At 39.3% G+C, this 27,027-nt stretch overlaps 1 protein-coding gene across 1 annotated transcript in view; it reads right to left on the bottom strand.

The window, feature by feature from the left end:
- The window catches only part of LAMA1 (laminin subunit alpha 1), a 132,783-nt gene that overhangs the window by 88,173 nt on the left and 17,583 nt on the right, over nt 1–27,027 (bottom strand). Inside the window, exons 2-13 of the mRNA XM_084849819.1 lie at nt 20,595–20,765; nt 19,671–19,783; nt 16,096–16,338; nt 14,606–14,785; nt 12,729–12,818; nt 11,078–11,195; nt 9,608–9,786; nt 8,816–8,921; nt 7,732–7,892; nt 5,723–5,863; nt 3,297–3,470; nt 2,328–2,429 (exon numbers count right to left, since the gene is read on the bottom strand). Of these exons, the coding sequence (XP_084705945.1) occupies nt 2,328–2,429; nt 3,297–3,470; nt 5,723–5,863; nt 7,732–7,892; nt 8,816–8,921; nt 9,608–9,786; nt 11,078–11,195; nt 12,729–12,818; nt 14,606–14,785; nt 16,096–16,338; nt 19,671–19,783; nt 20,595–20,765 (1,778 nt within the window). The remainder of the gene's footprint in view (nt 1–2,327; nt 2,430–3,296; nt 3,471–5,722; nt 5,864–7,731; nt 7,893–8,815; nt 8,922–9,607; nt 9,787–11,077; nt 11,196–12,728; nt 12,819–14,605; nt 14,786–16,095; nt 16,339–19,670; nt 19,784–20,594; nt 20,766–27,027) is intronic.

Here is a 27,027-nt window from a genome sequence, read left to right on the forward strand (position 1 = left end):
TTCCAGTCTTGCGGCCATTGTTGAGTGTTCCAAATTTGTTGGCATATTGAGTGCAGCACTTTCACAGCATCATCTTTTAGGATTTTAAATAGCTCAGCTGGAATACTGTCATCTCCACTAGCTTTGTTGTTAGTAATGCTTCCTAAGGCCCACTTGACTTCACTCTCGAGGATGTCCGGCTCAAGTTCAGTGACCGCACTATCATGGCTATCAGGGACATTCAGATCTTTCCTGTAGAGTTCTTCTGTGTATTCTTGCCACCTCTTCTTAATTTCATCTGCTTCTGTTAGGTCCCTGCCTTCTTTGTCCTTTATCATGCCCATCTTTGCACAAAACATTCCCTTGGTATCTCCGATTTTCTTGAAGAGATCTCTAGTCTTTCCCATTCTGTTGTTTTCCTCGATTTCTTTGCATTGTTCATTTAAGAAGGCCTTCTTGTCTCTCCTTGCTATTCTCTGGAACTCTGCATTCAGTTGGATATATCTTCCCCTTTCTCCCTTGCTTTTCGCTTCCCTTCTTTCCTCAGCTACTTGTAAAGCCTCCTCAGACAGCCACTTGGCTTTCTTGCATTTCTTTTTCTTTGGGATGGATTTCGTTGCTGCCTCCTGAACAATGTTACGGACCTCCGTCCATAGTTCCTCAGGCACTCTGTCTATCAGGTCTAATCCCTGAAATCTATTCCTCACCTCCACTGTATATTCATCAGGGATATGATTGAGGTCATACCTGAATGGTTTAGTGGTTTTCCCTACGTTCTTCAATTTACGCCGAAATTTTGCAAGAAGCAACTCATGATCTGAGCCACAGTCAGCTCCAGGTCTTGTTTTTAATGACTGTATAGAGCTTCTCCATCTTTGGCTGCAAAGTACATAATCAATCTGATTTCGATATTGACCATCTGGTGATGTCCATGTGTAGAGTCGTCTCTTGTGCTGTTGGAAAAGAGTGTTTGCTATGATCAGCGTGTTCTCTTGGCAAAACTCTATTAGCTTTTGTCCTGCTTCATTTTGTACACCAAGGCCATGCCTGCCTGTTATCCCGGTGATTTCTTGACTTCCTACTTTAGCATTCCAATCCCCTATGATGAAAAGGACATCTTTTTTTGGTGTTAGTTCTAGAAGGTGTTGTAGGTCTTCATAGAACCGATCAACTTCAGCTTCTTCGGCATCAGTGGTTGGGGAGTAGACTTGAATTACTGTGATGTTGAATGGTTTGCCTTGGATTCGTACTGAGATCATTCTATCATTTTTAAGATTGTACCCCAGTACTGCTTTTCCCACCCTTTTGTTGACTATGAGTGCTACTCCATTTCTTCTAAGGGATTCTTGTCCACAATAGTAGATATGATGGTCACCTGAATTAAATTCGCCCATGCTGGTCCATTTTAGTTCACTGATTCCCAAGATGTCGATGTTCAATCTTGCCATCTCATGTTTGACCACCTCCAGCTTACCCTGATTCATTGATCTGACATTCCAAGTTCCTAAACAATATTGTTCTTTACAGCATCGGATTTTCTTTTCACCACCAGACACATCCAGAGCTGAGTGTCCTTTCGGCTTTGGCCCAGCCGCTTCACTCTTTCTGGCGCTACTCGGAAATACCCTCTGCTCTTCCCCAGTAGTATATTGGACACCTTCTGACCTGAGGGGCTCATCTTCCGGCGTCATCTCTTTTAGCCTTGTGAAACGTTCCATGGGGTTTTCTTGGCAAGAATACTGGAGTGGGTTGCCATGTCCTTCTCCAGTGGACCACATTTTGTCAGAACTCTCTGCCATGACCTGTCCGTCTTGGGTGGCCCTGCATGGCATAGCTTATGGCTTCACTGAGTTACGCAAGCCCCTTCGCCACAACAAGGCAGTGATCCATGAAGGGGATGTGTGCAATCCTATGTGAAGGGGATGTGTGCAATCCTAAGAGTGCAATCCTATGCATATTTAGACAGAAAAAAAGTCCTAAAACTCCCAGCATTCTGGGAGATGTATAACTTTTTTTCTGTATAAACATGCATAGGATTGCACCCTAAGAGTCTTTGAATTAGGTATACAAAATGCAAAGCAATACAAATATGTCATTGATGACATTAAATTTAAAAGGAAAATGAAGCCAAAGGCCAAGAGCCAAGGGGCTGCATGTATAGATGTGCTTTCCAACCTCATAAACAGCTATCTCCAAAAGGTCATGGGACCCTCTAGTGCACCATTACATGAAGGAAAAGATCAGCAACGCTCTTCCCCACCTTGCTATATGAGTGTTCAGAATAGCTTTGCACATTCATCATATTTGGATCTAAACCAATCATGTTAATTCACATAAACTTAAATTACCTGAATAATGACATCCACATTAGACACTAAATCACTGTCTGTACTGTCCATGGGAATGTCATAGAACACAGTATACTTCAAATAACCACCAAAGGAAGTGAGCTGGAAGTATATATAAAAAAAACCCAAACATTTTAAAAGGTTTGCTTATTCGGTAAAACTCACATGCAATAAACTAACAATAATTTTCAGATTATAACTTCTAGCACCAGCAAGTTTTTTTCTTATTAAGAACTTATGCATAACATACATCCAAACGGTAGATTAGACACAAAGAAAAATAAACCACAAGAGAAACATTATATACAAAACAACTTTTCTATATCCACTATTATTAAATCCATATGTCTAGCTGACTATGCATTTTTCAAAATCATAAAAATGAATACAATTTTCTTGAAAAATACCACTTGGAATTCTAACCTCTCTTAATTTAACATGTTAAATCTTTTTTTCCCATTACCACTAGATCCCAAATTTTCAGTAATCAATTCCTAACCTCTGGTGCATTAGCTCTTTCCACAAATAAGTATCGAACAAAATGTAAATCTTAACTTGAGATAGTTCTCTGAATACATCTCAACAGTAAAAAGTCTGTGATGATGGGTAACACATAACCTGTTAAAAACATAAATAATCCTAAAAATTTCCATCCAGTAAGTTTTAATTTGGAGGGACTCCCTCCCTATGAACTGTACATTTATTTTGCTCCACATCCATTGCACCATAATTTCTGTCCTGTACCAGCAATTTCAGGGGTGGGGGTAGGAGAGAAATCATCCAGAGACAACTTTAATGCTTCTGATTTAAAAAGGATTCCCAGAAAAAGCTACATACATCTTTTGATAAACCTATGTCATATTCATTTTCCAGTAAATATGCGACGAAGAGGACTGTAGAGGATTAAACTGTTGATACAATATGAAAGGGTTGAAATAAAAGTCAACCTATTTTTCCTATGATGCTTACTTTATTTCCAAGGTATGGCTTAGGTGCAGACCAGTAATAAGGAGACTTTAGTGTTTTTGCAGCTGCATTATTGTTAATACTTATTTGATGTGGTCCATCAAACTGGCCTTGTTGAGGTTGTATGGTTTTTGAGGTATATGGAGCAGTCACCAACCATCCAGCCATAGAAGATATCTTAAGGAAAAGAAAAAGTGAAACACTATCAAATATTATTTAACTCACCAAAAAAGTTAATTTATACACAACTGCATGTTGAAAATATCACATTTTATTCTGCATAATACTGCACAGAGTTATAGAACATTAATTAAATATTGAAGTGAAGTGGAAGCACAGGACACTATTATCTCCCAAAGACAGTAGAGAAAAAGTGTATCACAGAAAATGTGTACAACTGTCCCAGTCAAGAGCATATGTTAAAATTTCACTAAGGCCCAATACACATATCGCCATCACAATAGGTCTCCCTCAGACTAACTGCTTCCAAGTGGCCAGGATTCCATGTTTTAATGGTAATGTCTGGCAACCAAGTGGATCACCTGGATTATACAGCTACCCTATGCAAGTAGTTTTCAGGCCTCAGGAGAATAGTAAAAAATAATTTTCACCTAACACCTTAAAGTGGGACTTCGGCTTCTGTGGAAAAGAAGGGAAATGTGTAGAAAGGATATCTTAACACACTGCATAGTTGTGCAGTGAACTGTCTCCTTTTCTATTCTTGCATATCTTTGGGCAGTATCCAATGGTGACTGGCTGCAAGCAGCCATCCCTGCCAATTCCATTGTACGAGCAGTACCCACTGCTTGCGCAATGGAGATTTAGCACTTCCATGGTCAACCCAAAATGAACAAAAATGGTCATTCTGGAACAGGCAGGTCAGCAAAGCTTGCATAAGGGAGCTCCACCGACCTGTCCTGCTCCAGAAATGAGCATTTCTGCTCATTTCGGGGCTTGCCCCCGGAAGTGCTAAATCTCCATTGTGAAATGGTGGGTGCCACTTGTGCAACGGAATCAGCACGGCTGGCTGCTTGTGGAATGGAAGCGGTAGTGGGCCCCACTTATGGAGAGGCAGCACTGGATACTGCCCTTTGCTTACAGTGAGCATCTTCTTGCTTGAAGTGAGCGTAACATGAATGGTTGCATTGTTTAAAAGGTTGTCAGGTGTTTTATTCATTTATTTATTCTTTTGCATGTAACATGTATCATATAATATTGTATGAAGCCCTAATGGCTGTGGTATGTGCAGTTCCCTGCTGGAAATAAGCCATAATGCTGAAGCACAAACAGTTCCCTGTTGGAAAGCACTTCCAGCAGTCACTTTAAATCCTCAAGTCACAGCAAGTTTGTGCCCCAGCTGCTAGGGCCTGCTTTCCAATGGAGAATTATGTACCCCATTTATGGAAATGCAGTCCCTTCACATATTGTGACAGAGCTCTGGGTACTCTGTTGTACAAAGTCTTCAACTAGCGCTTGAGCAACGGTTCCTGGAACCAGTGCTGTGTCGGATTCTTTGATTCTTCCATTTTTGGCAATTTGTGGGGACAAACACTCTGGTGAAAGAAGCTGGGGAGGTGAGAATTTTGAATTTTTTTTTCCCTTAGGGATGGGGTTAAGGGTTCCATTTAAATTTTTAAATGGAGGAGGTGGCTGAGGAATCTTCTTCTTTTTTTTACTTTAAAAACGCTCCATGCACTTGTAGCTGCACCAGACACTTTACAGAGAGGCTTCTGCAGTGCAGCAGCTCTTCCGGAATGCCTACGAGAGCATGCAACATCACATGGTCTCACAAGAGTTCAAGGCCAAACTAAACACTCTGCAGGATTGGCTGACATACCTCCATGTAAGCACACATGGCCCCAATTCAGATCAGGACCATGGTGATTTCAGAGGGGGGCTTTTTAAAAATGGGGGATCAAAAGAGGAAAAAAAAGGTCTCCATTGAAATCCATGGGGGGGGGTGGAAGTTTATCACAAAAATGGGGAAAAGGAAGCTTAAATCCTCCCATCCCAAATTGCCTCGGTCAAGATCCGAATCTGGGCCACGCAGACTTACACAGAGCTAATTACTTTATCAGTGGTGGAAATATGGTTTTATTTCTAATATTTCACAAACAACTTGCTGACACTAATAAGTAAAAAGAAGCTTCCTTAATTTCCTCTCATCTGTTATGTACCCAAGGGAGGCATATGAGGCTTCCTAGGACTTTTGCTAATGTTGTAAAGAACTTCTGAACTCAGCCTGGACCACAGCTACACCATTACATGCTTAAAACTGATCGAACCATTTATTATGGGATTGGAAGCATTTATGTGAAGTTAGACTGAAGTGGGATGCCTATCAGAAATGAAGACATGAAGTGCATTTATGGGCCTGCCTGAGGAAAACTGATAAGGTGTTTGGTCATGGAACATTAGCCATATTATACCTGACTGATGGGCCATGGAAGGCTTTCACAGACATCAGAAACGCCGAAACAGAAACATTCAGTACAACCATGAGGATTTCTTTCTTGGAGATTGTAGAACCCTGGTTTACAGCGGTCACAGTTTTCTCCTTCTACATTTTCCTGTGAAAAGCATACATTTGTTTTACTGTCAACATAATAATAACCAGCATACACTGTAAATTAGAAGTAATTGTGGAATATTTTTCAGAAAGCTGTAAAAGAAAGAAAAAGATACCCCAGGATTTAAACAAACAAACAAACAACCCTTCAGTTCAAAAGAAGAGTTAAAGTACTTCCAAAGTTAATTATGAACCAAGAAGTATGGACATTTTAAGCTTAGACTCCCACCTTAACTTCCACCACAAGTAAGTAGCAAAAGCATTTTATGGTTTAACATGTCACGTTTGTTTACAGCTTATACTCCATGCACCCATACTTTGGTCTTTCAGGTCCAATACCCTTCCTATGTAGGTCTGGTGCAATACTGAAGCAGAGGACACCATAAGGGAGTGGTCACCTAGCTGAAAAAACACCTCCTCATTTCTCTATTATGTTTTCACTCTGTTTGGAGAGAATGACATGAAAGTCATCAAGCTCACTGAATGGGGCCATGTCACATGCTTATTTCTCCAGCCACAATTTCAAAACTGCTGTAGCCAAGCCATTTTTCATCTGATTGTCCTGAAATTTACTCAGCTTGTACTCAGCTTGTATACCAAAAATTATATTTTCTGAATTAATGGCATCAATTTTATAAGGAATAGACCTTTTATAATGGTAGAACACTAACAATCCATGCTGCCCTATCTATATTACTCTGCCATATATATATTAAAATCTCTTCAGCTAGAAATGTTCAGAGTTACATGAACGGTACAGTTGAACAGCAGTATCACTAATACCAAGAAACATGTTAATCAGGGCTGGTACCAAGGGTTGCCATAGTCGGGCATTTGCCTAGGGCACGCACCCCAACAGAAGGTGTTGAAAGCAGCCTCCTAGACCTGCTCCTCCTCTTCACCACTGCAACTTTCGCTTGTCTCTCATTCTGACCCAGACAACTATGATGGTGATGAGGAGGAGCAATAGATGGCACTATCTGCTTACTCATTGGCTTTCTGCCTGATGAGGAAGAGCAGCAGCTGGCACTGATGGCAGTGAGGAAGTAGACTCACTGAACGGTAGGCCCACTGAAGATGCCTTGCCTCCAAAATCTGCAGCTAGCACTTATCAACACAATGCTAATGCAAGGGGACATTATGTATCACAGATTTTCCCAAGCCACACAAGAGCAATCCATGACATCAGTCCCTAACTGCCACATTTACCAGGTAATGTACAGACAAGTCTACACAGACATAAGTCCCATTGAGTTCAATAAAACTTATTCCCATATGTGTAGGACTACAGCATTAGTATTTGATGGTCATAGATTCTATTCCAATCAGTATCATTATTTGCTTCAACCTCCATCTGACCAATTTCTTATTTTGACATATACAAGTAAAACTAGATGCTTTAATTTAGGGTTGGGAAAATGAAGTTTCATGTTGCTTGCAGATTCCTAGTGGAATCCAAACAATGTCAGCTCCTATTGGGGGTGGGGGGAGCAAGTTTTTAGTTTTTATTCTTCAACAATTATGTAACAGTGAAGAGCAAATATTTTCATTCCATCCTCAGTGTCAAACATGCTGTTGTCCTTGAGTGAATTGTTTGATATTATTCTAAGTCACCCTTATCCAACCACAATTGCATTTACTTGGTCTCACACACACTTTGCCCTTCAATGCCTCCCTGGAACTTGTGAGATCTATCATGACTCTTAATTTAAATACAAATCTAGAGAGATTAATGCTTAAGCCCCAATTAACTGCGACACGCAGGATATGATCTTTGCCATTCAAAAAGACATTTTCCTTATTAAATTAATTTACAAATCCCACTTCAAATTTCACATAAATCAAAATGAGAATCAATCGTACACTTACTTTACAAAGGCAAGGCTCTGTGCATGGATCATCATTAATGCTGCCAACCAGGCTACAGTTACAATGCATGCAGTTTGGATAACCTCTGTAGCCAAAGGCACAACTATCACATTTTTCTCCTGCATAACCTTCCTTGCAATGACACTGACCAGACTGAATACCTTGAAAAATGAGCATGAAAACATCAGAGAGAGGAAGATATATGTAACACAAATACATATGTATATTAGATTCTGGCTCTAGAACCAAGCTCCTTAGGGTCTGGCAATGGAAGCCTTACCTGGTGTGCCACAATGTCAGCCTGTGCAAGAAGCCTGGCAAAAGGTAGGCTTGATCTACTTTTCATTGCCATGTTACAGATCCTCTCAACCTTGACTGTCTAGGAGCCATCTATATAAGCCCCTCTGTGGCAGTGGTTAACCCAGTTCTTATTTATTCAATTGGAAATTGTGGTGATCAAGTTCTAATTGGTTGGCCCAACTTTCTCCGACCTGGTTCTTATCTTATCTCATAATCTAATCACATTACAAACTATCTTTCAGTTTTCCATCTCCACTACTACTTGCATTTTGTTACCAAAAGGCTCAGCCTCACAGCTATTTGGAGTATTTCCCTAGCACTCGACTTCTAGGAATTCCATTTTTGCCCAGGAAGGTACACTAAGTGGAGGTTTAGAGAATAAATTATTTAACAAAACAACTGATGGTCCCATTTGAATATTGGTCATGTAATTATTCTTTCTATTTTTGCAAGAAATCATACTGACTATTTTAAATGCTGGTTTCTTGTCTCTTGATCTTTTATCCACCTGGGTGCCACAACTGCTGCCATAGCATGCTATAACTTTTGTTTAAAGATACCAACAGGTGGTGTTTGGGTCCATGTGTACGATCAGACACGTCGTGTAGTTGAAGACATGTGGTAACAATGTCCTATGGCATTTATGTAATATACAGTTGGGGTCAAAACATATCTAAATTTGACCTTGCTTTCAGTGATTCCTCACATACACAATTCCTGATTTTGGAAACACTGGTTGAACTGTTGTTGTTTTTAAAAGAAAATGCATTTTATGATCACTTACCATGCTGTGGGTCAGCATGATCATCATCTTTTACACAGTCAAAACCAAAGGACCCAAATAAATCACATGCACAGGGAAGGCAAGGATTATTGTCATAGGGAGACACCTGAAACAAGTGAATATTGTAATTCTCAATAATTGTCAATTACTGGTGAAAATGCATAATTGTTCCTATCTGACAGTGATGATGTTATGACATGGCATCTCATATAGTAGTAAGGCATTCACCTCAACAGACAAATGTGGTTAATTTAGTTTTTGTGAGAAGGAGCAGGCGAGGTAAGAGAGAATGGGGTAGCATTCAAGCCAGTTTTCATAGCTTTGATAGCTGTGGGAAGTTTTGGAACAGGAATACTGGTTGGAAGATAGTTCTGAGCTTTCACAAAAATAGACAGAGTGAAATAGATCCTAAAAGGCATGTACTGCTTGAGCATACCAATCCAGAAATGTTTTCCCTCTGATCTGAGGTGTAAAGGGCAGACCCTGAGGTCAGCCAGCAACTCACCACTATAGATGACCCCTTGAAAAATGCCATGTTTATATAATATACCCAACAGCTGCAATAACATATAAGGGTGTGATTCACACAAAACCTTTTAATATGGTTGGAAAAAGAACTGGTGGCCTATTTCAGAAATACAACCTCAGTATATTCTGGCATTTTTCTGCTGATAGCTTTCCTTTCATTATGACTCATGGTTTTTTAGTCACATGGTATTAGCAAAAATCAACAGACAATATAGGTCAGCATAGTTCAAAGCAATGAAACACAATTCTACAAAGTCATCTTACCTTATGTGGCCTGTAGTATCCATCACTACACATGTCACAGTTTATTCCAGTGGTATATTGTGTACAATTTATACAGACTCCACCTCCTTTGAACTGGCCATAGATGTTTATACTTTTTTTTTTATCTGCCACATTCTGATCATAATAACAATCTTCTGCTTTGTTATGACAGTTACATCCTAAAAATCAATAAATAAATCAATTTTCATTTGTTTTATAGAAGTAGTTAAATAAGTAGAACAGTAAAACAAACCATGCTGAACACACCCTGAACTAATATACTATATAGTACTATAATACACTGTATGTGGCTTGTCCTTGTCCATGCAGTCACTAACACATATAGAATAATCCTTTTTAACTATATTCTGTAGTTCATGCTGATTCAAACATTCAACCATTTATGAAAGTACATAATCACTAATAATATTCTGACCTTTTTTTTGCTTTCCACACTTCCTGTAAGTCAAAAGGCTCTAGCTCTTTTTACTTATAAACAGATAATGCATAAAGAAAATTAGGTTGCTAATGTTATGTAATAGTCTACATTTTAGAATATGCATCCAATTAACTACAAGGAACCAGGCATTTAATTTAATAGTCTGGAGAATATTTCTGCAGCACAGGCTAAAGATATTAAACCTCCATTAGATTATTCTTGCTAAAGTTAATGTTATAACAATAAGCATGAAAAAAAGAATTCAATAAATTTTTAACCATAACATATGCAATTCTAAGCCATAATTCTAAGCCTTCCATACTGGAGCATGTCCAGAGGAGGGCAACAAAAGTGGTGAGGGGCCTGAAAACAATGTCCTATGAGGAAAAGTTGAAGAGCTGGGTACGTTTAGCCTGGATAACAGACTATCTTCAAATATCTGAAGGGCTGTCACATAGATGATGGAACAATGATGATTTCCTGCATTTCACTAGGTGACCTTCCAGCTCTATGAGATGATTTCCTGCATTTCACTAGGTGACCTTCCAGCTCTATGAGTCTATGTGTATAGACTCTTCTGTAAAAATAAATAATGTATGCTATGCGCAGTATCTAACTCACATCAGAAAACAAGATAGCCTGTCATGCATTTAATCGCGTGTGCATAGTGGGGCTCTCCAATGTGTTCAATGGGAGACACTAAATCAGAGCCCCTGAGATCAATTACAATTATTTCAAAAAAATTCTATTTAAAAACAAGTGCCACTCACAATCACACATGGTCGGTAAGTTTAAAAAATGATATAGTGACAGACTGGTAGTTTATGCGTCAGAGAATTAATGGCAGGTCTGCAGACTTCATCTCCAAGTTTTACAAGCCTGGTCCAGATCTAACACCTCAGTCATACTAAAATTAGAAATACCAGGAAGACAGTTTCACCTGGTTTGGCATTCTAGTGGCTGGATTGGATTGCATACTTAATCACCATAAAGGCAAACATTTACAGAACTGTAATTTTAGTGCTACGTACTTTCACATTTGTTGCCAGCAGAAATGGTTCCTGGCCTCCACAGTGCCTGATGGTAGCCAGGGCAACACTCATTACAGCTCTCACCACAAGTATTGTGTTCACACTGGCAGTGTAGTTTCTAAATGAAAACAAATTATAACATAGCTCTATTACCAGTTGCCGTGACATCAAACTGTTTCTTTACCTGAGCTGTTAAAATACCTCAAGTATCTCTTAAATATTTAGGGCTGGACTGCCTCTTATGCAAATGAGAAGTTCATGTAGGACCTTGCCATAATATAAAAATCCATTTGGGAAGAGGAGCAGGATTCCAAGGAATCCAAAGATAGCAGCAAATAGCTCAGGGAGCTAGCTGACAAACAGCTCAACAGAGTGAATAGTGGTAGGGAGGAGGGGAGTTGGGAAAAGAAGTGAAGTGAAGGGAGAAGAGAGAAGGAAAAACTCTCTTAAAATACAAAGGCAGCAGCCACAGCTCTAGAAAATTACTAATGTATAGTCAAAGGACCCAGGCAGAGTGTTAGCTCTACAAGATGCAAATATGAACTCCTATATGGATGTAGCCATGATGTGTTGACCTGCATCGTTACCAACTTGGGGAGGGTACTTTTGCTTCTGCCCTTCCCACTAGTTTATCTGGGCCTGCCTGCAATGGAGTCTCCCCCAGATTGTGTGATGTGCAGTTGATATTCACACAAGGGGCACTATGTGCACAACAATGATATCAGTCTCTGTTTTGTTTCACCATTATTTTTCCTGTGTAAAAACATATGTATAAGGGAAACATAGGAATATTATTTCCAGATTAGCAGGGTGCTAAAGCGAAACAGACAAAAATACAATAATAATGTTGGTGTGCACACAGCCATGATAAGTATGTTTTTATTGTTTTTAATGTTCTTGCTTTTATTGTTGCAAGGTTTTATCGTTTTAAATTGTTGTACACCACTTTAATGGCTGTTTAGCAGGCTTGTTGCACACCACCGTGATAGCTTTTTATTTAATAATAGTAGTAGTAGTGATAATAGAGGAGATGGAGAAAACCTCTAAGAGGTTTTGGTCAGTCAGATTTCATGCATGTTTATACAGGACCGTGTGGATGTATACTATTTACAAATTTCTTGTGCTTGTCGTGAATACACATCTCTGCGTTTATGCATGAAGGTTTATCTGTATATGAATGCTTAAGTGTGTGTTTGTGTGTACAAATAGCTGAAAGAGTGAGCAAGGAAGATTTCCAGAAAAGCAAGAGTAAAATATTTATTTGAATAGGGTATACACATCCTGAAATGGCATCTTCTCATAGTTCCGACTCGATCCTAAAAAGATCCCCTGGAAGTCTAGTCCCAATCCTCTAAGCCTTACTTCGGCTCCCAAGCATTTGTGCCAATAAGGATACACTGACTTATCAGTCTTTTAAACTGTGCTATACTAATAAGCACGTTTTCAGTATAGCTGAAAGGACTAGAGGCAAGGGGAGATGTCACAGGCATTTACCATTTCACTATTAGAGTAATGAACCACGGATTTATTTATTTATTTATTTACAATCTTTTAGTAGCATTCAGAAAGTTGTGCTCTTGAGACTGATATATTTGGGGGAGGGAAACTTTACTAAAAAAGGCAAATATGGGTGGGTGGGGAATAAACATACCTTGGTGACTTTATCCAAAGGACAACTTCGAGCATGGCCATAGCAAATGCACATACCTCCAACAGAGATGTCCTTTATTGAATAGTAATACTAAATAGAGCAAAATTTGATGTATAAAGTTAGCTGACTTTTAATATTAGAAACACAAAATGCCAACATTCCAGTTTTGTTTTGTTTTTAAAAGATAAACAGTTCTACAACTGTTGCTACCTTCAGTGAGGATTTATTTGAAGAGATCTGCAAACTTATATGAAGATCTTCACATGAACATACACCCATATACACACCCCAGGGCAGCACACTTACTTTTATCATCTTGGGGCGGGGGCGGGGGCGTGTCAGATTCTCTGCTTGCCAGCATTACAATTCTTATGCTAGATCCAATAAACCACTACAAGTAAAATAAAACTCTGCAGGGATATATGAATGATTCAAAGCCTGAAGCATAACTTATATGTTCAACTCATAACTAAATCCTGACCTCAGGTATATATATGTAACTACCAAAGAAGTTCATGAGACCAACTTGTCCACTGATTTTTCCTGAGAACAGATAACATTAATTTTAGCTATCGTCAGAAGAGTTAAGTCAGGTTAAACTAATAATTAGTGAGAATTGCTTAGCAAATTTAGTCCTGGCATGTCTTTATTCTCTCAAGGATGAGGTAAGCCATGCCTTTGAATGTAGTTTATGTCTTCTGTTAAACTAAGTTACATTTGTACATGTTACATTGATTAGAGGTTTCAAATAATAGTTTTGATGTAGTAATCATAACAATTTCCCCCCCTCCCCAAATAAGTTTATTAATGCATCTTTAAAGTAATTATGCTTATATAATATCTCCAACTAAGAACTCTTCAAAATGTATCATGGAATATCTAGAATACAGAAAAATACCATATGTATATATACAAAGGTATTCTACATCTAGGCCCAGTTTGGATATACATTCTCAGCTACACAAGCCATGCTTTATGAGCTGGGGATGTCAGTGCGGTGCATACTTCGCTCACTCTTCTATTCCTCCACTTGCAATATGGAGATCCTGATTTCTTTTAAACTACCATTTCCCATTAAGTCTGAAATTGGGAACTATGGTTTAATGTCAGTTAATTAACCAGAATAATAAGTCAGGATCAGATTGGTCCAGGATTCCCTCTGCTTGGAGGAGCTCTATGCACATACATTGGTAGACCCCTTGGGTCTCACAGTCGCCAAATTCATGGCCACAAATGTGACAGTAGATGGGGCAAGCCAATGTGGGCCCCATGACTCCCTCACCCATGCTTTTAACACGTGAAGAGATTTATCTTAACCCACCCTCATATCAGGATGCATTCAAACAATATATACTCTATGAGAAAATGTCAGGCAAAAATCTCCTTAAGGTGACCTTTCTATGTTAGAGAACAAATATCTGAGTTGGGTATCATTTACCCTAAAAAAAATAGAGTAAGGTTTCAAACCTTCAGCAAGACAGAAATAATTCATATCCCATCAGTGCTGCCCCAAGATGTTTTACTGCCTGTGAAGGACAAAGAGCGCTCCCCATGTCCCATTCCACATACAGAAGCCAACCAAATTGTCAGCTGAACCTTACTTCAACACTGATAGGATTGTCAGTGTAGGTTGGGGTGGAGCCTGTCAGTCTCGCGCCCCTCCCCCACTAGGGAGATCCACCACACCTCAGGGAAGTAGGCTAGCTTAGGGGGTGCAGCACAGGCCACGTGGCACATACAACTAACATCTCATTGTCTCTCCTTGTCTCAGCATTTTCTGCCTGAGGCAGCTGACTCACTCTGCCCAATGAGTGAGCCGGCCCAATGCCTCATACAGATGCTAGGTTAAAATCAACAGGTAAGCATTATCTGCTTACCCTTCTAGTAACGATAGGATCAACATCTTTAGGATCATGGTGGCTAAGGGTCATGAGGTCAGCATTAAGGGTTCTTATACGCTGCATTCGAAGACGGATGTATCGCGCAGAAGTAAACTCCAATAATGTTGGTGAAGGGTCATCAGCACTAGGTCTACCATTGATCAGTGATGTGTGGATCTAAGAAGAGACAGAGATAAAGACTCACGTCATTAGAGAAAATAATATGCTTATAACGGAGACTTTTTTTCACCCCACTCCTCCACAGGGAGGTGGAATTTCAGAGAAAGATGGGTATGGGGAAGAAAGGTTTAACCCTCTCTTCCTTGCCCACCATGGTACCAATCCGATTCAGGGCCACACACATTTAAACAAGAAAATACAAGGCAAACCTTGGATTCACGCTACATGATTAGCATAACATGTAATTTGGCTCTTAGGCTTGAATAGATTTCATCCCCTTCAGCTCAGGAGACACAGATAATGCTATTAAACATCCAGATAGCTGAACTAATGCACCCAAGTTAATTTCAGATGATGTTTGTGAGACAAATATTGTACATTACATTAAAAATCCCATTTTAATTGTTTCTATATGCAAATTGAGCCTAAAGTGTTAATTTAATATATACAAACTGCAATGCTGTAATGTAATGTTGATATCACTTTGATCCCAAACACATTCAGAACTCAGACATCTTTCATTCTAAAAAAGGTATTTGGGATTCTTCTCTTAGTAGCTATTTTTATGAGATAAGAATTCTATTTGGTAGCACATAAAGGCAGACATTCATATAAACCGCAACTTTCAGTGCACCATTTCCTTACAATACTGGTCTGCCTCTCTGCTCTGCACTATAGAACTACTATGAACAGAGCTGCTTAAAAGAATGAACAATCAACTGTTGACCCACCAATGCATAGCTCTTTTAATTATGTGCTCTCCTTGAAACAACGCCAAGGCCTGTTTTAGAGCTCAAGCTGCACAGAGCAATTTACGTTTTTTAATCCAACATTTTTAATGTTTTGTCCTAGGTGCAGGTGTTCTTTAAGAAAAGGCTTAAAAAAAAAACACACCATCAGAACCTAGTTAAAGTAAACTATCAGAAACTTTCAGTAAGCAGCCACTCTGGTTATGTTAAAAAGTACAAAGATTTTGTACATTGCAGTATCAAAAACAAAAATAAGCTACCTAAATAAGCCTCTTCAGATGCTATTTCATCTCTGGGATTCTACTTGGAGTGAAATTAACTGTGGGCCTTAAACATTCTCTTCCCCCTACTTGCAGAAAGTGATGAAAAAACTGGGAAGATTCTGATCCTCAGAAATAAAATCCACTGCAACTGCTTCAAATTCTAGATAAAATCTAGAAGAAGTGGAGATAGGACTAGCATTTGAACAGGCCAATTTTTAACAAACTAAGTAATACCACAGTAATTCTAGCACCTCTGTGCCCAAGATAATATGCACAGGACAAAAAGAAAACCTACCTCTCCATGTTCAAGTGGGACTAGCCTAGAATAATAGGAAGTGCAGATCATTTCATCATCTCTCTTATATGTAGGAGGCCCAAGCCTTGGTGTTACATTATATCTGGTAAGGCACTCTGTGTCACTAATTGCATAGTATTGCCAGGGCCTGAATTCAGTGCCATCCACAGAACGTTCCAAAATCCAGTTTCCAGGTCGGGGAGCATTAGCAGCTTTGATGATGACATAGGCAACTTGAAAGACCTAAAAGAAATGTGATGAAAACAGCAACACTTGGTACTAGCCTATGAAATGTGTTTTGAACATAATGGTTTTTCTGAGAAACTCCAAAGCCAGGTCTCAAGTGTTTTAAGAACATCTAAGATTATTTCTCAAGGTTTTTTTTTATTATCTTATTTACAACTGAAATTCTTTTCGTTCACATTTCACAGCCTATTATTAGAAGAAAAAGCCATCCCAATGTCAAATTCTACTTTCTAGTTCGGAGCCCCACCAATTTTAAACTCAGCATTCAATAATTTCATTAAAACGGTAAACATCTGGTTAAGAACCTTGTTAAGAACCAGATATGCAATGAAAAGTCAGAAATTCTTTAAAACAAAGCATCATGTACATGCAAAATGTTTTGATGTGCATGATGGGATACAGAATGCTGCACAATAAATGAGCCATTGGAAACTGGGGGGGGGGGGTCTCCATGAGTGATTTACTCCGAGCTGGCTGCGTTTGGATGTCATGAGAGATACATGATGTTGTGGCCATCCAGCAGCCACCCTGGAGCTTATCATGGAAAAACCGGATTTCCTGAGACTGCTTAAAGTCTGATTCTTTTCCTTAAGTCTGGTTCTCTGTGGTATAGTTGTTGTGTACCCCAACCGTCACATTTACTTGGAACATGCTAGCCCTGCCTAGGGGTGTGCCTTTCACTGCGACCCCGGTCAAAGGGCGTTTCCTATCCCTGTGTTTCCCAGCACAACCCAATTAGCATCTACTCAGGAGTAACTCCCATTGTGGTCAACGAGACTTCTTTCTGAAACACACACTCCCAAAGTTACTAACATTCCCATGAATTAAAATAATGCATTTAGGAGCCTTAATATCAAAGCTTTGAAGCTTTGATTGATCGCAACACAGCAGGGAGAACGGTGTGTTCTTTGTTGCTTTAAGGAAGGAAGTAATGTGGTGGGAGAGGGAGAGAGAAGAAATTGTTCAAGCTTTGGCAGGTTCAAGGCAGAAAGAACACTCTGTTCTTGTAATGACTGTTGCTTTAAGGAAGTAATGCGGTGGGGAGGAGAGTGATTTTATTAAAGGAGAAAAGGTGGAGAGCCTGGATTGGGGGGAAAGCCTCTCTTATTGGTTAAGCAGCCCCTGCCAATCAGATGATGTTCACTCCACCCCACCAGGAAGTATGTTCTATGAAGTGACTTATACTGGTGCAGTGCACTCACTCATGGAGCCCTGTGGGGACCAAAGCACACAAAAGCCGATCCCTTGAAAAAATCCAGATAATCCTCCATTCACTTCTCCTTCCGTTGTCATGGAGAAACCCCCCACGTTAAAAATCTCTCCTTCAGGCTGAATGTATGGAAAGAAGAATCTTGATGTTCCAAAAATTCAATTTAATTTAGAAAGATTAATTAAAAAAATACACACTGAGGCAAAAAATGGTCAGCTTCATCAGTAAATTCACCAAAAAAAATCTTCTAAGTATTGTAGGAGAATTCAATATAATTACTAGAAAAACTTGTTCTAACAGCCAAGGTTTAACCACAAAACATCTAAAGAGATCCATACCAGTATGCTATAACTGCTGGAAGTCATTTCTAGCTATAACCTGTCTTTACCAAAAAAAAGTGATTCATGTGGATTTAAGACATCTATAGGCCCTGTAAGATTATCTGCAACCCAAGTACAAATTCTGAACATTATTATAATGATAGTATTTCCAGCAGAAATCGCAAACAATGAATATAGCATCATGAAATTACGAATTCAGAGCGCAATCGTGTAGCGCCTAGACACCAGCTGAGGAGTCATATGATGCAGCAGATCTCCCCCTCCAAGGCCGGAAACAAAGAAGATCTGACTGCAGATCTCCTCCAGCCCCAACTCCACCCCAGCCCCTCCCAGCTGCCACAGAAAGCTCTGTGGTGGCTCCCTTTCCCAAAGCTGGAACTCCAACTTCGGGAAGGGAGAAAACGGCTGTGTTGGGGGCAGGCCAATGGCCAGGGAGAAGTTGCGCAGCCACTGGATCCACCGCCAGAAGAATGAGCAAATTATCTAATGAAAAATGGAAGACAGGGAGGAAAAAACAGCCTCCATCACTCCTCCCAACCGACCAGCAAGAAGTCAGTGGGATGGACAAACTGCTTCGGGATCTGAGCCCCCCCTCCCCACTCTGTCACTTGGCCTAGACGCCCATAGGATTGGTCTCTTAGAGTGCACAAATTGCTGGTGCTATGCACTGATGTGAAATGAAGTTAACTAGATCCCCCGCCCTTGCACTTGTATAGCAGTACCTCAGTAACAGTCCCTGTGTGATGCAGCAGTGCCATTTCAAGAAGCAGGGCTTTTAACACCTCCCTTGTACAGAATACTATGGGATCAGCATGACCTCCCTCTTGTTACAGTTTGCAGTTCTGGCATAGTACCAACGGCTATGGGGGCTTTTTCAAAACTTTCTTCACTCTTGAATAATAATTTCTCAACTTTAGCGTAGTTAGAATTGAACCATCAGAGTAAATGTTCCAGTTTATATTAACAGTTACAAAGAACTCATTTAACAAATATTTCTTGCACTTGGAAAGGGTACTTTATCGGCGCAGGGTGGCGGGGAGAGAATTCTTCAGCTAACAATGCAAGAATTTTATTTGGGTGTACCTCAAAAATCATGGCTGCTGTACAACCCCCATTTATTTCAATGCATACAGAGACCAAGACATATAGACCTGATAATGCCCATCTTTATTCCTTTTTAAAATAACTATCATGCATTACTGGGCCTGCTACAGGAATATGCACCAGTTGCACATCACACCAAACATATGAGAGCAAGGCTGGACTATGGGCAGGCATGATCTTGCTTTGCATTGATCCACTGTACATTTTATATATCCACTTTGTTCTACATATACACCTAGAGTTCTTGCTCACCTCTAGCAAGCCAAAGTATAGGAAGATGAACATTTAAGATGTATGCTATGGGTAGTATCCAATGTTAGTCTTACTTAGAGTAAACTCACTGAAATGATTGGAAGTTTAATAGACTAACATTGGATACAACCCATTAGATATAATCTGTAGTTTTGACAGTGTTATTGGGTGAATCCACCTGACCAAATGTTCAGACAACTAGAAATACAAAGATCTTGGCTAATCTTGCTCTACTTTAGAAGTGCTAGTGTAAGAGAGACAAGCAGTAATTTTGGGCTGAAACACGCAGCCCCCACTTTCTACCTAGGAAGTTCTTCTTTTACTTCCCCTGCCATAGTCCTTAGCAATCACAGACAACTATAAATACTGTCATCATATCACACATTAAAACTACATATGTTTATACTGCTATTGTTACTTACCTGTCTTAGATCTAGAGTTATGGTTACCCAATGATATTCTCTTCCATTCTGAATGCTAGGACTTTGCCACCAGTTATTAGTACCATCTATAGCATTTGAGATAGGGTGTTGTTCTAAAATAAACACAAATGTAAGTCAAATTTCCCTGTTGGTTTCCTTTTACTTCCAAATTCAGACTGAATGCTGAATAGATTATTTTCTTACTAATTAGGTGCACAGATCATAAAAGGGGGAAAATTCCATCGGGGACTATAGAAATCTTATTTAGAAAACTCAGGGAGAATAAGTGACCATATGTGCAGTCTAGACAGTCATACACACCAGAGTCCCATTGAAATCATAAAAAGAATGGGATGTATCCAGACTTACTCACACTTTAATATGAGCCACTGAAATCAATGGGAAAAGTTAGTCATGACTAACTTTAGGTCCCATTGATTTCAATGGATCTCTTCTAAACATTACTATGTCTAAAAAAAAATTATTTTGTTGTTCACTGCTCTGAAATCTCTGTATATAAATATATAAGTATAAGTATTATATAATTTATATAAGTATATAAATATTGCAACTAAATAAATAAATGTTACAGTTTTGTTTTAGTCTCCACTGATAAAGTGATACTTTGTTGTTCAGTCGTTCAGTCGTGTCCGACTCTTCGTGACCCCATGGACCATAGCACGCCAGGCCTTCCTGTCCTGAGCACTTTCCCGGAGTGTGCTCAGGTTCATATTCATTGCATCGGTGATGCTATCTAGCCATCTCATCCTCTGCCGTCCCCTTCTCCTTTTGCCTTCAGTCTACTTTAGTGTGACTAAATTCCAGCCTTCACATGACCAAACCACTTACATGCCCTAACAGTTTTATACTCTAGACCATGTCTCATGAAGCTACCAGAAAAAAAATATAATGCAGTAAACTTGCCTTTGGGATTTGCACTATTGTGGTCACAGATTCGACACTGTGCATTGCGTAGAGGACGGCCTGGAACATGCTCCACAAGTTTACAAAACATCTCAGGCCCCTTTTCACCACAAGTAGCATTGGTGCTGATATGAGCATTGCTAGCAAGATTTAGAATGGCAGGAAATAAACCTGAAAGAGATACAAATGAAGATCATTTAATAATTATAAGGGTTTTTTAAAATGTATGCATGTCATTCTACAGGATTCTATAGCCAGATTTCTTTAATCCATCTTGATCCCATTGTTTCTAAAAAGTGGAAATCTTCCAGCATTCCCCAACCTAGTGCCCTCCAGATGTTTTAGACTTCAACTTCTATCAGCCCCAGCCAGTATGGCCAATGGCCAGGAATGCTGGGAGTTGTAGTTCAAAACATCTGGAGGGTATCAAGTTGGGAAAGGATGCTTCATACATAGACCTTTGTTCTATTTCTGCCTGTACAAGGCTTTTGATGCACAGGAAAATATCCACTACATTTCTGAGGTTTTGTCAGGTTTCTGTTAATGCTGGGATGATTTCTTATGCGTCTGTAGCAACATGCTGTAAATTTAATGAATTAGTATCAGTCACCAGATAACAGCTTTGGTGACATATGCCATTGAAAAAGAAATCACTGTCTGAAGAATAACCCTGTGAAGATCAAACTGAATGAAGATCATTCACTTTTGTGAACCGCCCAGAGAGTTTCAGCTATTGGGCAGTACAGAAATGAAATAAAAATAAATAAATAAATAAATAAATAAACTGATGCATTTTCTTTCTCCAACAGGAAGCAATGCAATAAAGATTTATGTCAAGGACCAAGCTGGCAATATTTCTGGAACACAGTGCATTATGGGGGGAAATGGATTAATTCCAACCCACATTCACAATTCCATCTAGCAAAGTAAAGTTATATCTATTTTACTGAATGAAATAATGAAACTTAAGGAGACTTCCCACTGAACATTTTACTCAAAGTGAAGTTTAAAATAAATGTAGGGGTTCCTCTTAGGAGTATAGGAACATGAGAAGCTGCCTTATACTGAGTCAGACCACTGGTCTATCTAGCCCAGTACTGTCAACACTGACTGGCAGCAGTTCTCCAGGATTTCAAGCAGGGTTCTTTCCAGCCCTACTTGGAGATGCTAGTGACTGAACCAGGGTCCTTCTACACGTAAAGCATGTCCTCTACCTCATCTACAGCCCTTCCCTCTTCATATGCCAAAAAGGGCTCTTATAAGAATAGCAAAATTTCTCATAGAGGTTTCTCACATCCTGAAATATAAGTAATACATACTAGCCGTCCTCAGACATTCCAGTGGTGTTTCACAAATTCAGTGAAAATGTGCAGGGCAGGGTGGACTTGGCCATTAAGCTCTGTCCCCGTACATGCTACCGACACATTGCTCATTTCCCAACCATATTGAGAGATGCGTACACAAAAAGACATATTGCAGACAAGCAAACAAACGGCATACAATGGAGACCGATCCTGATAGCACAGTGCCATAGCCTAACGTTATGAAGGCACGGAGTGTGACTAAGACATCTGGAGAAGTCTTGCTTTGTTTTCCTTTAACTTCTGAATATGATACTGTTGCTATAGATTTTCTGTGCTTTGAATCTATTAAGCAAAATGTGTTTCCCAATTAAGCAATTTAGATTGGTGACTAAAGGTAAACACCCTGGTATTGTAAATTCTCTGCTTGAAGAAGAGAAACTGCCACAATAAATTTGTTCAACTTTAAAGTGCCACAATATTCTTTGCTGTGGCAAATCTATCCCTCTGAAAATTGGAAATAAATTTGCTTGATAACTCTGCCCCCGACAATTTCCCAAGCCTTCATCTTTGCTTTAAATCTTGTTTGCTGAAAGAGGGCCGAGATTAAAAAAAAAATACCAATCCAGACTGAGAAAAAACAAGAGACTACGAAGTGCTAATTTAAACAAGCAAGCAATGAATTGTGGGTTTTCAAATCATTGCCTATGTCTTTACATAATGATGTGAAGTCGGTCTTCCTTTGATTACCCAGGTGCATATTTTTATACAAACTAAAAAGAGGTTCCCACAGTTAGAAAAAGTCAGCCCCCACCTGATACCAGGAAACAAGCAGAAATTCAAGGCTATTTGACCTTGAATAAAAAGTTACACCTGGAACAGTAACAACTCATTCTTAATATAGCATGTGAAAGCAAATTCTACTGAAGTCAGTGCAGCTGACTTGCACATAAACCCATTTAGGGTCATGGGGTTAGGCAAACACCAAAGTGGAAAACAGTAATTTGATGTTAAGCTAGGAGTATTACAAAGAAGAGGAAGGAGACTTGGATAGACATGTGAGGCTTTTCACAGATAAGATATGAAAACCATTCAGCAGGATCCTGAATCGACATAATACTACATCAAAAAGATTATTTTCAGCACAATTCACAGTGCTTGAATATAGTGAATTTAAAACTATTGGAGAAGTAATTTAGTTCATACAAATTTGCTCAAAGAAAAGGTAAGCGATACATGATATTATGGTCCGTTATAGTCAATCACCAAGTTGTGAGTCACCTACACAAACACTTTCATTTGATCATTTGAATTTAATTTAGCCAACATCACTTTTACACCTCGTAGAGTTTAGCTGGCATGAACAGCTACAGTGTGAACTTTTAAAAAGGCTTCCCACTTAAGTAGGGAAGTGTCTGTGTGCACAGTGGTGCCCATGGACAGCGAACTGGAGACCCATAACACAGTATTATGTATTACAAAGCATTTTTTTCCATCCGCAGTACTGGAAATACTGCTCCATGTGACTACACTATTCTGTTTCATGTTTACAAGTCTTAAGTATAAATGTTGATTATAAATATTGTTTTTTACAAGATTGTTTAAAGTCTGGATATTTTAAAAGCTAATGTATTTGCCACTGTGCCACCAAATCTTGATATTTACTGTGTTCCTACATCACAGAATGTCACAGAATATTAGAGATACGAAGTTGTGACATTGTGTGTTATGTCCTTTGCAGACCTCACATGTTGCTTTTATCATTCCTTTCTATCAGGGCCCCATTTGTGTATTTCCTGCACGGTTCCTAAACAAGGCCACCCAACAGTGCAGGGCTGAGACAGGAATAATGAGACAGATAGATACAGATACCTAAATTAACTTCAACTGCAGTTTAAAAGTGCTGTACACTAGCCTACTGAAAACTGGGAATATGTATTCAGAATACTCCCTAAAGCAGCATGGATCATTCAGAAGTTTATTTTCATGTAAATGTACCACATCTATAAGTGAAAATGTATGAACCTCAGTTATAATATTTCCAGTTATGGAGCTACGGAGTTCCTGACTATTGCAAAAAAAAAAAAGCAGGAGGGACCAATTCACTAAAATGTACTGGGATTTCTGAGTGTTTCCAAGTACTTTAGGGCACTGGAACTTCCCCAGCAATTCCTAACTTTTAATATAAGGTTATATTGTGATAAATCAGATGTTTATACAGTGCACTTTTGTTATTCTGGACAGATTGGCACAAATATATATTTCCAATGTAAGTGGAAGCTTGCTCATTACTGGCTAGATCAAACATTACTAGCTTGGGATGGATGTGTACATTTAAAATTAGGATCCTCAATAGGTGGGTCCTTTACAGAATAATTCTATGCACATTTACTTATAATTAAGTCAATGGGGCTATCTAGATCAATATTGAGAGAGAGAGAGAGAGAGAGAGCGTGCTGATGAATAATCTGAAGAGTCCATACTGAGAGTATTCATTTTTCTGTACTTCAAGAACCATATATAATTTAAAAGAAAAATAAATCCTATTCATTCTGTAAGACAGAACCAACTTTAGACAATGATAAAGACATCTAATTTCAGCTAGGAATTCGAAGCTGACAAAGTAGCTTTCTAGAATGAGTATCAACTACTCAATCTTTTATAGTAACTGTACTGAGGCTTTATAAAGAGTAAAAGCATTCTTTTTCATGCTGAAAGTAGTAAATATAATTTTTCATTTCATTTGCATTGTGTTCAATGGCAGAAAAATCAGAGCCATTATTTACAGCAGCAGTAAGCAATGTGGTGCTCATGGGCACCAATGCGACCGTGGACACCTTGGTACCCACAAAGATGCCCTGCCCTCCCACATTTTTAAAGAACACACACACATTCTTACTTGCAGGTGGGATCTCTGTAAAATAGGTTTCTGTCGGTGATGAAAACTGTGGGTTCAAAGGACTTGTTTAGTATGTTGGGTCAGACTCCACCTGTGCCTTGTATTCAGTCATTTGGGCAATTTGTTTGTCTTCTGCCATGCCTCCCAAGGCAAACATTTTGCGGTGGGTCCCAGGACAGTATCTCAAATTGACAAACGTGTCCACGGCCCAAAACATTTGCCTACCCTGATCTAATGAAACAATAAATATTTTATACAGTCACTTTCCAGAGACTGTACACAAAGGCTCTTAAAGGATTCTAATATAATTTATTTCTAAATCGCAGAGGAATTTGATGGCCCCCAGTTAGTGCCTGAGGGGCCATAGGATGAAGTGGAACTCTTCCTCCAAGGCTGGAGACAAAGTTCAGAAGAGATCCAAGTGTGGCTCTCTACATCCACAAGCCCCTTGTAGTTGCTGCGTAATGCTCTGTGGCTGCTCCCTCTTCCAAAGTTGAGCCCCAGCCCTTGGGAAGGGAGGAAATGGATGTGTTGGGGGCTCCCCAGTGGGCAGAGAAGGGAGAGGCCATAGATCGGCTGGATCCAACAGCTTCTCAGCCCCCATCCCCTGCAGAAAAGAAGAGTTAGATGGGCTCAGGTACCCATCTAGTGAAAACCACATTTTTGGAGAGACAGGAGATGAAAAAAGCCTCTGTCGTTCCTTCCAACCTGCTGGCAAAAGCCTGGCAGAGCTTTGGATGGACGAACAGCTCCGACATTGGACTGTGCTGTCCTTTCGGCTCATAGCCCATAGTATTGCTCTGTTAGTGTTCTAAGTAAAGTAACCAACAATTTATAACAATCTGACAGTTTTGAAACTGGTCACAGAATCATAGAATATTAGGGCTGGAAGGGGCCTATAAGACCATCAAGTCCAACCCCTTGCTCAATGCAGGAATCCAAGTCAAAGCATCCCTGACAGATGGCTGGCCAGCTTCCTCTTGAACGCCTCCAGTGTGGGACAGCCCACTACCTCCCTAGGTAATTGTTTCCACTGTCATATTGCTCTAACAGTCAGGAAGGTTTTCCTGACATTCATTTGGAATCTGCCTTCCTGTAACGTGAGCCCATTATTCCGTGTCCTACATTCTGGGATGATTGAGAGGAGATCCTGGCCTTCCTCACTGTGACAACCTTTTAGGTACTTGAACAGCGCTAGCATATCTCCCCTCAGTCTTCAATTCTCAAGGCTAAACATGCCCAGTTCTTTCAGGCTCTCCTCACAGGGCTTTGTTTCATCAGTAATAGGCCTTCCAGTTAGGGAAAACATTTATATAGATCGCAGACAGTTGTTAGGGAACTTTCAAGCACTGCAGTGGAAGAAATAAATCACAGTTTGAAGCACTTTTTTTACATAAACCTTTCAAATGTACATGTTTGGTTATGCTTATAAAATTTGGCAATTATTCAGTCTTAACAAGGACATAAGATCATAAGAAGAACCTTGCTGGATCAGTAAAATAATATATATGCAGGAAAGACCTAAAATGTATTTAGTAGATCTGTGTCTGAGATCTTTTGTGAAATTGTAGTGCATTTCTAGAATTATAATTTCAAGTCTTCATATTCTGGAAATATGGATAGCCAACACACATGCATAAAAGACTTTTTTCGGGAAATGCTGCCGATGGCTTTACGTCTAACAATGCAAATAAAATACTAAACTGTTCCTTCAAGTAATACAGCTATTTAAAAACTATTAAAATATAGTGGCATATTTGATAAAAAGGTTCCCATAACAATCAGCATATATGAAATGACTTGTTAAGAAATTCAACAAAATGAAGGACAATTATTTAAGAGCCTATGAACCAGTTGTGGAAAAATATTAGGGTGAAAGAAAAAATAAGAACAAAATTAAAATTCAGTACATTTATATATTGTTTAAAAAGCCACATTACAGAGGCAATGGGTTAATAAATACCTAAGACAGTGTAAATATCTACTTAGAACAGTTTCTCTGCCACAGCACAAAAGTAAAACAGCCCAAGGTTGGTGGATGGGCACTTTGCCAAGGAAGAGAAAACTTGCTAGACCATAAAATTAGTACTTGCTCTTTCACGAGTAGCTTCCCCACAAGTTGCAAGGAGTCTACACTTTTTAGTTAACTTTAGTGGCTCCTGTCTTTTCTTCAAGTCACATTAAGCACAGACTACATTTTCCTGAGATACAAATATTTTCATAATTTGCCTAC

Source organism: Heloderma suspectum, chromosome 4 (genome assembly GCF_057233095.1).
Source record: "Heloderma suspectum isolate Gila_16-S chromosome 4, 16-S_ref, whole genome shotgun sequence".
Lineage (NCBI taxonomy): Eukaryota > Metazoa > Chordata > Lepidosauria > Squamata > Helodermatidae > Heloderma > Heloderma suspectum.